Raw genomic sequence first — 14,257 nt, forward strand, 5'->3', positions numbered from 1 at the left:
TATGTTTTTGAGATGGTCATGCTCAGGGCAGATGACAATGACCTTTAGGTTCGGTGTTTGGAGTCTTTTAAACCTCAAAGTAGTGATACCTTTGACGTTTCTTACCAGACGAATGAAGAAGGAACCCTCCCTGGGAACCAGGAGAAAGATGTCCGGAGCGAGGGCTGTGGGGCCCTGCTCTTTGCGGGTGCCCGCTGGGCCAGAGGCACCAGCCAGGGCTGAGCGGCCAGGGTGCTGCTGTTTCGCTTCAGAAGAGGGGCGCCGTGTTTCCTGTGCCAGCCTGCAACTCCCCTAACGTTGTTCCCTCTCTGCAGAATGACCCGAATCCGCGCGAGTGTTGGGGGTCCCTACGGAGGGGACTCACCTCCAGGCTGTCAGCTTCAGCCACGGCAAGTCCGCGAGGAGAGGCCGGGACCGCAGCGCGCGGCGCCCCCGTGGCCTCCAGGGGCGCCCCGAGCCACGCGGAGGCGCCCGAGGCTCCCAGGCCGGAGCTGACCGCGCGCCGCCAGGGTCCGGCAGGGAGACCCCGGCCGCGCGCGCGGGGGGCGGGGGAGGCAGGGCGGGCAGCCCTGCGCGGGGCTGCGCGGACAGGCGGCGGCCTCCCTAAGGAGCTGGTGCGCCCGGGGCGCAGCATCCACGGACGGCGCACCCGCTGCGGGGGGCGCGGGGGACGCGGGGGGCGGGGAAGGCGGCGGGGAGCCGAAGGAAAGACCACAACGTGCAGGTGGAGGCGAAGGCGCTTGTTCCCCGTCCCCAACGATGAAACCAGAGGGATTTATTTAAGGGGACGGGGCGTTCGTGGGCTTGGCAGCGCCTGGACGCGATGGGCCTTTCCCGAGCCAGAAAACCAGAGAGGTTAGACAGTGGGAGGGACTTCCCCGGCCACTTCGTCCCACACTGCAATCCTGAATTTTCGGAAACGCCGAGCGGGACTCCGGGGCGATCCGGAGCCTTGAGCCCGGGCCCCCGCCCCCCCGTCCCCCCGCCCCGCCGCCCCGCCGCCCCGCCGCCGGCAGGGGGCGCCCGCGCGTGGCTAAAAGGCGCGGTCGGTGGCGGGCGGCCTCAGTGCGGAGCTGGGCGGCCGGGGCGCGGGCGCGGAGAGAGCAGCGCGGGGCGGGGGCGCGGCGGGCACAGCGCGGAGCGCAAACCTGCGCGGACGGCGGGGACCCGACGGCGGCGCCTCCGCATCCCCGACTCCGGCCCAGCGCCCACCGACCGGCCACCCCACCCAGCCCGCCGCGCACCCCGGGCTCCCGATGGCGCCCGCGGCCGGGGCGCCCCGGGGCGCTCGGCGCCTGCTGCCCTGGGCGGCGCTGCTGCTCCTGGCGGCGCTGCTGCCCGTCGTCGCCTCGGCGGGGGCTCCAGGTACGCGCAGCCCGGGCAGGGCCGCCGGGCTCTCCGCGCCTGCTGACCGCTGCTCTGTCCACCTCCGCGCACCACCCACCCCGCCTGTCGCTCTGGGGCCACCGCCCTGCGCTCTGTCGGCTGCGTGTCCTGTCACTAACCTGTGCGTCTTCGTCGCTCACGGGTCAGGGCTCGGAGGTGCGGCCGGGGACGCGGAGTCCGGGCACCCGCAGTCCCGCCAGCGGGAGGAGGGAGTGGGGACGCCGTGGGCGCCCGGGGACCTCAGGGCCCTCAGTTCCAACCTTGACAGCGGACGCCCAGGACTCGGGAGACTTGAGCCGTCTGACCTCCCCCGGGAGATTCAGGCGCAAGTGGGGCGGGGGCAGAAAAGCGCCTTCTTGGCGTTGCCGTGGGGGTGGGTGCTGCTTTCCTTCGCCCAGCCCCCCCCTCCCCGGCGTCTCACCTGCCCCGCGGCTGGGGTCCCTGTAGGTGGCACAGGGGCGGGGAGACCTGTCCAGAGCCCCGCGGGTGGCCGCGGGCTGTGGGCACTCTGGCGCCCGGGGGAGGCCGCGCATCCCGGTGGGAACTCGGGGCTGCGAGGGGCGCTCGTCTTGCGCGCAGCGAGAGGGGAGCGGGGAGTCGGTTGGGGAGACGCGCACCCTGCCCCCCAAGGCGGAGGCTGGGCACCGACGGGAGGGGCGCTTTCTCCGGGTGGCATGTGAGCCACGCTTTTCGGAAAGTGCCAGCGTGCCGCGGTCAGACTGCTCGCGCGTCCCCGCGGAGAGACAGGGTTGCGGCGGGGTTTTGGGGTTTTGGGTGTTTGATTCCAGCGCCTTTGGTGGCCCTCGTTCCCACGTCCTGGGCTGGCATCTTCAAACCCGAAGCCGTGGGGCTTGACTCACGTCATCGGTTTGCAGGAGTCCAAGAAGGCGACCTTGCCCAATACTGTTCCCTCCCGGCTGGGCTGTAAGATTCCAGAGGCGATGCCAGCGAGGGCCGCTTTTTAAATGACGCTCTTCCGTGTCTCCGTGGCCCTCTTACCGCAAGGGAAAGGGCGAGTGCCGGGGTCACTGGTGGGTGCTCAGGCACAATGCTTGCTTCAGGTTTGTGCCAAGTGCTGGGATGCCAAATGTCACTTTTTTTTTCTTCCCCCCCATAAAAGACTCTACCAGTGGTAGGTTTTGTTTTCCTCTCCGTTAGAGATCTCCAGGAAAGCAGTCACGGAATATTTCGTACAGTACTGAACAAGAATAGAAGTACTTTAGAGTCTTTCGACTTCCCCACCTACAACCCATGGCTTTTTTTTTTCTCCCCCTCTAAATTAAAATTTTCTGAATGCTGAGTTTTTGTTTCAGAAAAAGGAATGAAATGGAACGAATGGCAAACTGCCTTCATGATGATTACAGCTTTATTGCTGTTAGATAGCACTGCCACCCGCCTGTGGTCCCACTGAGCGTGTCTGAGGTCGCCCCTCGCTTGTGGCACCTCCCTCCGTCTCTGGCCTTCTGCTCTCTTCATTACTAAGCAGGGAGATGGTGGAGCTGGGGCTCTTGCTGGCACTTCTGTCTAGTGTGTTGACGTGGAATATGCAGTAAAGTGATGACCAGACTAGAAATGGACAAAGGAGGACAAGTACATTTTGAAATAGATATTTACTGTGTTCAGATGAAATAATAGAAGGGAGAAACAGACCTGCGGAGAGCTCTCCACGCTGGGAAAGAGATCATGGGGCACATAATTTATTTCATCTGCTCCTCTGGAAGGCTTCCTGCCTGTATTCCGGGTCTGACGGCATGGCCATGGCCACAGTGCTCCCTCTCTGGCTGAATTAATGCGTGTGCCCAGCCAGCTGCTAGAGTCAGGCCCTCCCCTGGCCACCAAACCTTTGGGGCCAGAGTCCCTGTAATGGAATCATGAGGAGCCACATTACCAGTGGCAGACCACCACAGCTCCGAGGGACTTTCCTTAAAATAGAGGTGATCTGCAGGGCACACTGAAGATCTAAATAAGCCCTTCAACTTGGTGGTCAATTAAAATATAAAATAAGCAAGTGATTCCTGACCCGACACCCCCCCCACACACACACACACCACAATGGTGCTTGCCAAGAGACATTTTTCTGAAAACATGTGGAAAGATACACTCTCACGTACTTTTATAGTGGTTATCTTAGGGTAGTTATGGGTGATTTCTATTTTTAATTTAAAGCTTAAAGACCCTTTCAGGGAATCTGCAAGGTTAAAACTGTTTTCAAAGTAATACTAAGAGGCTGTCTGCCTTTTCTGCCACCTCGACATTTGCAGGGAAGGTGCACAGCTTGGGAAAACCGCTGGTGCTTTAGTGTGAGTCTAGGTACTGGCACCATAGTGAACTCATAGTCACTGCACTTTCAGCCTTTGATGTTAAGAAAAGAGATGCCGGTTTCCATTAAGAATGTCCTTGGTGCAACAGCAAAAATTATTAATTTTGCCAAATCTCTACTCTTGAATGCATGTCTTTTTAATATTCTGTGTGGAGAAACAGGAGAGGCACACAAAGCACTTCCTCTGACTACCCAAGTTCAATGGTAATCCCAAGGAAAAGCACTTGTGTGATGGTTTGAGTTATGAACTGAATTTTGGTAGCTGCTTTCCCCCCCCAAGAACACCATATTTACCAGAAAGAATGACTGCAGACAAACCAGTTATTCTGACTTGGTATTTGGCAGACAACTTCTCAAAAATCAACAAAGGGGGCCTGCCACTACTAGTAAAATAACCGCTGGCATGTCTTACCAGTGATAAAATTTGAGCTTTCAAGTGAAAATTAGAATTTTGCCATCTCCAACATCATAAATTTGAAAGCTTTTAAATACTTAAAACCGTTTCTAACAAGATCAGTGGTGATATAAATGAATGTGATTTTTAAATAGTGTGTTATAAAGCATGTGAACTTATATAACCAAGTGAATCAGTAAATCCAAGTGACTGATGCAGAGTGTTACAAAATCGTGCCTGGCTAAACGATCCACTCAAAGTTCAAGAGAGCCCAGTGGACTTTTAATGTAACAAAGTGTGAAAAATTTTTTTTATATGGTTTCAGATTCTACATTACAACTAACCTTGAAGAATCTATTACTTGATGAGTTTTGGTGTAGTATCAAAGATTTTCCAAAATTACCCGTAAGGCTGTTACAGTACTATTCCAACTGGAGGCTGGGTTTTCTTCATATACTTCCACCAAAACAACATACTGCAGTAGACTGAGGGGATAGTGGATAGGAGATCCTGCTATCTTCTATTAAAGAGATTTGCCAAAATGCAAAACAGGGCCACTCTTCTCACTATTTCTGTTTTAGAAAAGTTTTTTCCCCCATAAAATACAGGTTTGTTTGTTTTTTATGTCAATATGTAATTGTTTACTATTGCTATTTTAAAAATAAATTAATTAACACAGAGTTTAACCTCTTCTGGGTTTTAATTTCTGGTCAGTAGTTATCGGTAGATAAAACCCCTATGAACCACCTCTGTAAGATCATTAGTTTAAGAGTAGAAAGGAATCTGGAGAACAGAAAGATTGATAACCAGGTTTATAGATGGGAAGTAGGTTCAACATCAAGATGTCTGGATTGGAGCCTTGGTGCTGTCATTCACTCGCTGTATGGCCTTGGGCCAGTCGGTCTCCACTAGATGAAGTGAATGGGTAAATTCCTTTCACCTGTAGAAGCTCTCAAGGGCTTTCCTGTGGCCCAGCCTGCCACCAGCTCTGTAGTGTCTCCTTGCTACTTCTGTTCTCTTTGAGAGGAGAAGGTGAATATACCCTTTCCTTGTACCTTGCGCCTTGGTGCCCACCCAGATAAAAGAACTTTTATTCATCATCTGAGTACACAGTTCATTACTGTGGAATTAGAGGTTGTAATAGGGTTGCAGAGAGACAGTTCATGTCCCTGGAAAGATATCACCAGCCAGTCCCAGAGCATTATCAGTGTGTCTTACCAAGACCATTCATATCTCTAAGTCATAAAGGCCTATTCCCTGAAAACAGGCAGGGGAGGAGGTGAGGACTGGCAGGTTTGTATTAGTTTCCTATTGCTGTTGTAACAAATTATCATAAACTTAGTGGCTTAAAACCAAACAAATTTATTATCTTGTTGTTCTGGAGGTCAAAAGTTCAAAATGGGTCTCAGTGGGCTAACATCATGGGCTGTGTTCCTTCTGCAGGCTCTAGGGCAGAATCCAGCCTCACCTCTCCCAGCTTCTAGAGGTGCCGTGTTTCTCCAGTCACAACCCCTATCAGCAGTCGCTCCACTGCTATCCACAGGTCTCTGAATTTCCTGTCTGCTCTTCCACTTACAAGGACCCTTGTGATAACATTTGACCCACAGGACAATCTCCCTATCTCCAGACCCTTAATCACACCTGCTAAGTCCCTTTTGCCATGTGAGGTCACATGTTTACAGGTTAGAGAGATCAGGCCATGCACATCTTTGGGGGCCACTATTCTGCTGCTGCAGGGTGAGGGTGGGTTTCAGGGGGGAGCCCCATCATGTTTTGCTGGCTGAGGAGACTTCTTTTCACTGTTCCTTATGGAAATTGGAGATTTCTTGAGTTACAATTAAACCTCTTATCAGGAGCTTTTATTTTAGTTAGAAAATATAGAGGTGGGTATTTAAAGGTATAAAAATAAAGGATATAAAAGAATATATATGTATATGCATTTACTTGTTAATAGAATATTTCTGTTAGGTTACATTAGAAACTGAAACCTGGGGTACCTTTGAGGAGAGCTGGGTGGCTGGGGGTGGGGAGGCATATTGTTTCAGTATTTCTGTTACCAGTTTAGTAGACACATGCTAGAGCATTTGGGATCAGGGAGGTACTGGTTATACGTATGAACGAACACCCTTCTTTCCTTCCTTCTAGAACTTATCCTTGTCTTAGTTACAAAGAATATGAATTAATTCAATTTTTGGAAATTGTGTTACTACTAATTAAGAAATTTCTCCAGTATGGAACAGATGGTTAAAATTTAGAAATTTTGAATATGGAATTTTTGTGCTACTAGTATTAGGCGATGTCATGCGGAAGGCAGATTTTCCTCCCAGATTTTCTCCCAGTTCCTTTCTTTTCAGCTCAGACCCCTGTGGGCGGCAGCGCTTGCGCCCCGGGGCCCTTAGAGGGCGCCCCTGGCCTTCGGGCAGCTTTCCCACTGCCTGCTGACCCTGGGAGCTGTGGTTTTTAGAGTTAAGAGAATTAGGTCAAACGTTCAGTTACCTGCTTTGGTTTTCCCTTAGCGTTTGTCTGTTTTTCCAATTCTGCTACTTATTAATTTTTAACTGACCGTTGGTGAGAAAGAATTCAAAGCCTAAACCTAAAGCTGGGTCAGCAGCCCTTTAGCAGGTTCCAGGCAAAGCTGCAGCAGCTGGAGGACTGTGGAGGGACAAAGGACACCCGAGGGGTGTAGTTGCCTCCAGGGCACCGAATGTCAGCTTTGAGTGAGTTTTGATTAATCAGTCTCAGTAAGTATCCCCACGCAACCCTCAGTGGGTGCAAATCCGAAGGCAGGTTTATAACCGTAGCAAAACCCCCGGAGAGCTGCTCATGCTCACAGTCCCCTGCTGTGGTCTCCGGTACGGAGCTGGGTTTTGACAGCGGCCGGCCATTTGTTAGAGAAGGAAGGCAAGGAAGGGCATTTCAGTGGAGGAACAGACCATGCTGCATGTGTGAGGCACGGGAACAAGAAGGCGCCGTGACGCGTTTGAGGAAAGACTCAGCCCCTGGGGTCACAGGGACATTCAGGGTCAAGGGGTCAGCGGCAGCCAGCTCACGAAGGTCCTAGAGTTTGACCATAATCCAAAGCAACAGTGGCCACTGAAGGAGTGTCCTCGGTGTGGCACATGGCGGGGTGGGTGGGAGGCTGCACCGGCAGCTGAGGGGGGACCTCGCTGGAGGCAGGCGGGGGCAGATGGGGCCTCCGTTCATTGCGCTTGGGGGGGCCGTCTCTTATATCTGCTTGTTTATTTGCGGTTGAGGGGTGGTTCTTCATTACAATACAGACCAAGCTGACTGTCTTTCCCTTCAGTCCTACCTGGAACGGCTCGCATGTTCTAGAAAAGTCCCCTTTTGGAAGGAGTTCCAGGGTACCGGGAGTCTCAGGCACTCACCCGTGGGCAGACTTGGCGGTGGGGCCTGCGGAGAGAGCTCAGCGCGGTTTCCCAGGGCAAGATGGTGCGAGTCATTTGAGGAGTTACTGAAACTCCACCCGGTGAGCCACTGCATTAAAGAGGAAATCAGTGGATATAATTTATGTAGATTTTTACAGTCTAGAGAGTGACACGCCCCTGTGAAGGTCACCTAAAAGTCAACTCCTTTCAGGGCCCAGAAGCCATTTCGTTGCAGACTGATGGCTGGTTAGAGCCTGCAGACCTGAACTGGGGGTGAGCCTGTGCTGCTCTCAGAGGAAGGGTGGCAGTGGGTCCCCCGAGCGCCAGCGCTGCGGCTGGAACTAGTAAGCATCGTAGCAAACAGTGTGACCAGGGTATGTATCCATGGCTCCTGGTCTGAGATGACACCAAGTTGGGCTGGAGATGAAAACCCACTGTCACCTGTGGCCAGATCCCCCAGGGCTGGGAAGGGTGAAAGAGGCCAGAGACCCCAAATGGTCAGGTGTGGCCTCCTAGGAGCTCGAGAGAAGTGACCTCCTCCAGGTCAGCCATGGGCAGCTGGGCAGGCAGGGCCCTGTAAACTGCATCTGAAGGGCCAGGTCCAGGGCTGCTGGTGACGATTGGGTCACCTGGGGTGATAGAGGGGAAGCTGCCTCATGGCACGGGTTCATGAGGGCAGCAAGGCCTCGTCCTCGAGTGTATTATGAAATGCGATTCAGCCTCTCAGATCGGCGACGGTGCAGCCGTGTGGTCGTCACCCCGAGGCTTCCACACAAGGTGGAAGGAGGGTCTTCCACAGAAGCCGCTGGCGTATTGTTTGCTGTGGCTCAGTTTCCAAGAAGCCTGAAGTGGTCGCTTCATCACGCGTCCCCTGTGGTGCGCTCTTTTCTCCCTGGCTTAAGGGCCAGTGCCTTTAACGTCACCGTAGGCGTTAAAGACTATTTTTAAATGGTTTTAAAAGTTTCTGAGATAGTTGAAGATTCACATGCAATTGTAAGAAATAATGCAGCCTGCCATGTGCCTTCCACTGGTCTCTCCCAAAGCTCACATCGTTCATGACAACAGTGCGATAAATATCCCAGCCAGGAAACGGGCATTGGTGCCACCCTGTGCGTGTGTGCGTGTGTGCATGCATGTGTGTGTGTGTGGTTCTGTGTAACTTTATCCTGTGTGCAGATTGTGTGACCACCACAGTCAAACACAGAAGGTTCGGGCAGAGGATCCCTCGTGCTCCTGTTACAGCCACACTCCCCTCCTGCTTCCTCTCCCTCAGCCCTGGGCAGCTTCGAACCTGTTCTCCGTCTCTATGATTCTGTCATTTCAAGGATGTCATGTAAACGTAATCGTACAATATGCAACCTTTTGAGATTGGTAAAAGCCTATTTTCAGAAAGTCTTATTTTTACCGCCTCTGCTTGAGGTCACGGCAGGTAGCTTGCACGTTGTAATGTTGCTCTAGGAGGGCGTGGCACTTTCCCGGGTTACGCAGCGACCCCCTCACCGCTCCCTGCTTCTGCCCTCTCCCCTACACTCTGTTCTCAAAACAGCAGCCACAGTGATTCTCACGCAGCATGAAGTCACAGACCTTCCAGATGCTCCCCATCTCCCTCAGATGAAAACCAAAGTCCTAACACATTGTCAGGACTGCATTTGGCTGTTTACACCACACCCTCCCTCCCTCTCAGCTCCAGCCCCTCGGCCTCCTTGCCAGTTCTCTACTATGCTAGGTGCCTTCCAGCCCCAGGGCCTTTGCACTCACTCTGAACAACTTTCCTTAAACGTCTGTGGGTTGACCTGTCCCTGTCTTCAGGTTCTTTACGCAACATCATCTTCTCATTTAACAGCATTCTCCTATCCCTGCCTCTGGCACTTCTTATTCTAGCTGTTTTTCACCACCGGATAGTTCAACTGCATTTGATAACCACCTTCCTTTCTTCGCTGGAATGGAAGCTCCACGAGGACAGGACATTTTGTGAGTTTTGTTCACTGAAGTCTCCTCATTGCCTACAAAGCTTCCTGCAATAGCACATGCTGAGTAAATATTTGATGGGTGACTGGATGCGCTTTCTTTGGTATTAATTACTTAAAATAGGCATTGAACATATTTATGTAGGTTGACATGACACCAGCAGGCTATGGGGGGTGACGAGTGTGGGATAGTCCCCTGCACCCTCTCACCCTAACCCTGTGGGGCCAGCACATGAGTTTTGAAGGGTGTTGGCTCGTGTTGGAAGTCCCGTCCACAGCTGGGTGGACAATTCTATTTCCACAGGATACTAGTTTCCTGGGGCTGCCGCAACAAACGACGGCAGACTGGGTGGTTTAAACAACAGAAATGTAATCTCGCAGAATTCTGGAGGTTGGGCATCTGAAATCGGTGGAGCTGGGTCATGCTGTCTCTGAAGGCGCTGGAGAGGACACCTTCCCTGTGTCTTCTTAGCTTCTGGTGGTCTCCAGCGGTCCTCCACGTTCCTCGGTCTGTAGATACGTCACTCTAGTCGGTCTCCATTATCACTTGGTATTCTCCCTGTCTCGTCTTCTTCTTAAAAAATCCTTACATTTTTTCCATTGATTTTTAGAGAAAGTGGGAGGGAGGGAAGAGGGGGAGAGAGAGAGAAACATCGATGTGAGAGAATCACATCAATTGGTTGCCTCCCACATGGGCCCCGACCAGGGCCCGGGATTGAACCTGCAACCCAGGTACGTGCCCTTTACCAGGAATAAAACCGGAGACCCTTCGGTCTGTAAGCTGATGCTCTAACTACTGAGCCAAACCGGCCAGGGCTCCCTGTGTCTTCTTTAAAGGGACAAGTCATACTGGATTAAGGCCAACCCTAATCAAGCATGACGTCATCTTAACTCAATTACACCTTCAAAAATCCCATTTCCAAATCCCATTCGCAGGTACTGGGCAGCATATCGTTTTGGGGGACACAGTTCAACCCACGACATATGGTATGCTGACCAATGCGATTCCTGCTGAGTAGGTGAAAGAATTCACATGGCTTCCAATGCTGGGCCACAGTGGAGACGTGGGAAGCCGTGAGTCACTGTTGCTATTGTGTGTGCTAAGCTGTCCACTGGAGTTCCAAAGTCCCACGTGCACTCAGCGGGCCTGATCTGGAGCCTGGCTAGAGCCTTCATTCATAAAGTAATTAAGTCATTAACTCCGAGCTTCTATGGGCAACTGACCGTGCTAGGCTCTGAGGCACAGGCCGCAACACTTGATAATAAAGAAGTTGGGATCGATGTGGTGAAAAATAATGGCATTGATGTGATGAGTGTAGCAAGCGTTTAGTTCTGAATGTTTTCACATTGACATACGTAGAATTATAAGATCAGCCAGAGAAATGACAAAAAGTGTCTGAGGACTTCGCCTGGAGGGCACGCTTTGATGTTGATTCAATCTATGTTGTTGTTTTTTTTCCCTTTTCAGTAGAATTTCTGTCTTTCTTTTACAGATTTTATTCCTAGTTGAGACTTGTAGCTGCTGAGATGAGGCGGCCTGGTTCTCCCACAGAATGTTTGGCTCGATGACATTCTTACGTGTGGGAAGCCGCCGTGTTCTCTTCTGTGCTAACAGATGCCCTGGCCCTGCTCTGTTTTAAATACCATTTTCTACCCCACCCAGCAATTTCCTTCTGTTATTTTCTGATTGATTGGGAGAACTGAAGCATCCTCTTGTGGTTATTAACTCTCAGAGTCCAAGCAAACCACAGCCAAAGAGAAATGAAATGAGGGGTGGACAGCACCGAGCTCCTGACTCTCTGAGACCTGAGCTGATCATTTCACAGCTGCGTCATGACTGCATTTTGACTCTGACACCTGGGAGGACAGGGTCGGGGAGAGGAGACACAGGCTGCTGTGTGAGCAGGTTGTGTGTGTCTCTTATAGAACATGAGGGGTTTTCGTTGTTGTTAATTCTCACCAGAGAGTATTTTTTCCATTGATTGTTTTTTTTTTTTAAGAGAGAGTGGAGGGGAGCAGATGGGGGGGGGGAGAGAGAGAAACATCGATGTGAGAGAGACACATCAATTAGTTGCCTCCTGCACTCACCATGACCAGGGCTGGGGATCGAACCTGCAACCCAGGTATGTGCCCTTGACCAGGAATTGAACCCAAGACCCTTTGGTCCATGGGCCTACGCTCTAATCATTCAGCCACACTGGCCAGGGTGAACATGAGGGGTTTTTGACGTGGGGTTTCTGGGATGAGTTCCACAGAGTCCACTGATGCTCTGAGCTGCTAATGAATTATCATTGCAGGAAGCACGTCAGAGCATCCTGAGAGGGAGCGGAGGCTGGGGCAGAGTCACAGAGTGGGCCTGAGTCCATGTCCTCTTCAAATGCAAGCCATAGGAAGCAGTGGCCAGTGTTCTTCCTTGAATCCCACTGATGCTGTACTTTCTGGTCATCTTAGCTGGAGGAGGACTTCCCTTCCCCACCTTCAGTCCCTGATAAAGTTTGTTAGTGACACTCAGCTGACAGTAAACGTCTGATGCCCTTACTCTTCTTTGCCAATATACTGCTTCCCTTGGAAGACTGATGGCCATTGCTTTTCTTATGTATCTGATTTGTCTGTAACTCTGTGTCACCACCTGAGCACACGTTCATAGATGTTCACCTTTGAAGGCGGGGAGAACATGTTGGACCTGGGTGGAAAGGTCTAGTCATGGGAAGTGCTGAAGACCACAGTTGAGAGGCTGATTGAAGGGGGCAGGCGGATTCGATGATCTGTTTCCTTTCAACTTTGAAGATTCTTAAATTCTAATTCAAAGTACCTTGCCCAAGATTGAGGAAAATGACCCAAAGCCCACTCTGGCTGAGTGAGGAGGGAGATTGGCCGAGAGCCCAGGTCCTGGGAATCGTGTTGGTCATTTTTTATTTATTTTTCCTTCTTTTCTTCTATTTTCCATCACCATTCCCCGCCCCCATACCCTCTTCCACCTCTACCCATCACCCTCCCTCTTCTGTGGCCCTTCTTCCTCCTACTGTATCTTGTATTTGTTGAGTGATTTATGATTTTCTTTCACATTTTATTCTTACATTAATCCTTTGAGGACAGCTGTAGAAAAGAACCTGATTAAATGCGGTTTGCAGAGAGAAACTTCAGCGGCATACTTGCTTTGTTTGGGGCTGTGAGTGGGGGTGGACACTGTCCTGATGATAAGGTTCTTCTTGGCCTTCATTTGATTCGACAGTGATGGAAGTTCCCTTCTTCCTGAGAAGCTCTCTACTCTGGTCTTCCACGATGCAATGTGTCTCCTCTTTATCACTCATATTTCAGATTTAAAATGTCTTCTCCTCGGTCATGCCTCAGGCACCTTTGTTTTTTGGGCCCCACTGGAGATGTCAAGTAGAGAGTTGGACACACTGGAGCTCAGAGGAACAACCAGGGCTGGCGTTGTCAGCAGACAAATGACGTTTGCAATCCTAGGAGCAGATGTGCAGAGTTAGGGAGAGAGGGCATGCGGAGAAGAGGGGGGCCGGGGGCTGGGCTCGGAAGCACTCGAATGCTCTGAGTTCTGGCCTGGGAGACAGATGATCTGGAAGAGCAAGTGGGGAGCAGGGTGACCTGGAAGGCAGGAGACGGGGGAGGGGGGGCAGGAGAAGAGAGCGTCCAGGAGGAGAAGCACTCGGCTCCTGTAGATGTAGAGCTCATCAAGGACCAAGAGATGAGGTTGGCAACACGGAGTCTTCTTGACATTCATACGAGCTGGCTCAGGGCAGTGAGCTCATGTATCCCTGTGAATTAGTGCAGCTTCAACTGTTGACTCTCACTTTTATACTTTCGATTCTCTCCAGGCCTACATTTATCCCTTTTAGTTACAATTACAGCTGAGAACAAAGTATAGTAGGAAGAGCATGGTCTATGGTTTCGGATAGGTCTGGGTTTGACTGCTGTCACTAACTAGCTGCGTGCCCTCGGCAAGCCACCCAACTCTCTAAGACTCGGGCTCCGCGTTTATGGATCGCCAGAGCACAGCGCGCAGCGCTGGGGATTCAAGAGCTGAGTGTTATGAGACTGTGGAACTCTTCCTATCACTTCTGCATCCCCAGTGCCCAGATCAGAACCGGACACATAGTAGGTACTCAATAAGTAGCTGTTGTAGGAGTAAAGGAAATGGCTGGCATTTAGTAGGTATACAACGAATGTCCAGCCTTCTTTGCTTCTTTCTCTATTTTCGATTGATCACAAATGGCCCTACTGTAACACTTAAACTCTTTGCTGTCATGCATTTTTCCTCTTCATTAAAAGATTATTTGTCTGTGTTCATTCATAACCACGAAATGATCACCTGAAATATTTAAAAAATTTATAATATTAACAATATTTTTAAAAGTTTTTGTTAGGAGTCTGAGCTGTCACTGGGTCCATGTGGTCTGGCTTCTGGTCGTGTCTGTTTCATTTACTCTTTCATACCTACTTCACCACAACACTTGCTTGGCCTGTCTTCTGAGGATATTTTTCAGGGAGTTTCTGAGCAAGATGAGTGGTGATTTTAACGACAGTAATACCCAAGTGTTTAACATAGTTAGACAATGACTTTCACATTTTGGGAAAAGGAATGAATTTTTAGGGAGTTTTTTTTGGCGGGCATGTCAAGCAGTTTATAAGTAGGCCGAGCTTAAGCTGGACCAGCAAACAATGGCAATTCTTTACGTAACTATTTCTCAGCTGCGAATTGAATTCAAAGAATGTGCAGAAATCCCACAAAAACCTGGAAAGCACTGGTTTCTTGAAGGGTCTCTGATGCTGGTCAACAGAGGGC

At 51.1% G+C, this 14,257-nt stretch overlaps 1 protein-coding gene across 1 annotated transcript in view; it reads left to right on the forward strand.

Annotated features, from left to right (window-relative positions):
• The first annotated feature begins 1,084 nt into the window (after positions 1-1,084).
• The window catches only part of FNDC1 (fibronectin type III domain containing 1), a 68,020-nt gene continuing 54,847 nt past the window's right edge, over positions 1,085-14,257 (forward strand). The window contains exon 1 of the mRNA XM_081141244.1: positions 1,085-1,365. Coding sequence (XP_080997370.1) covers positions 1,257-1,365 — 109 coding nt within the window. The 5' untranslated portion in view covers positions 1,085-1,256. The remainder of the gene's footprint in view (positions 1,366-14,257) is intronic.

The sequence above is a fragment of the Miniopterus schreibersii genome, assembly GCF_964146895.1.
Source record: "Miniopterus schreibersii genome assembly, chromosome: 6".
NCBI classification, from domain to species: domain Eukaryota; kingdom Metazoa; phylum Chordata; class Mammalia; order Chiroptera; family Miniopteridae; genus Miniopterus; species Miniopterus schreibersii.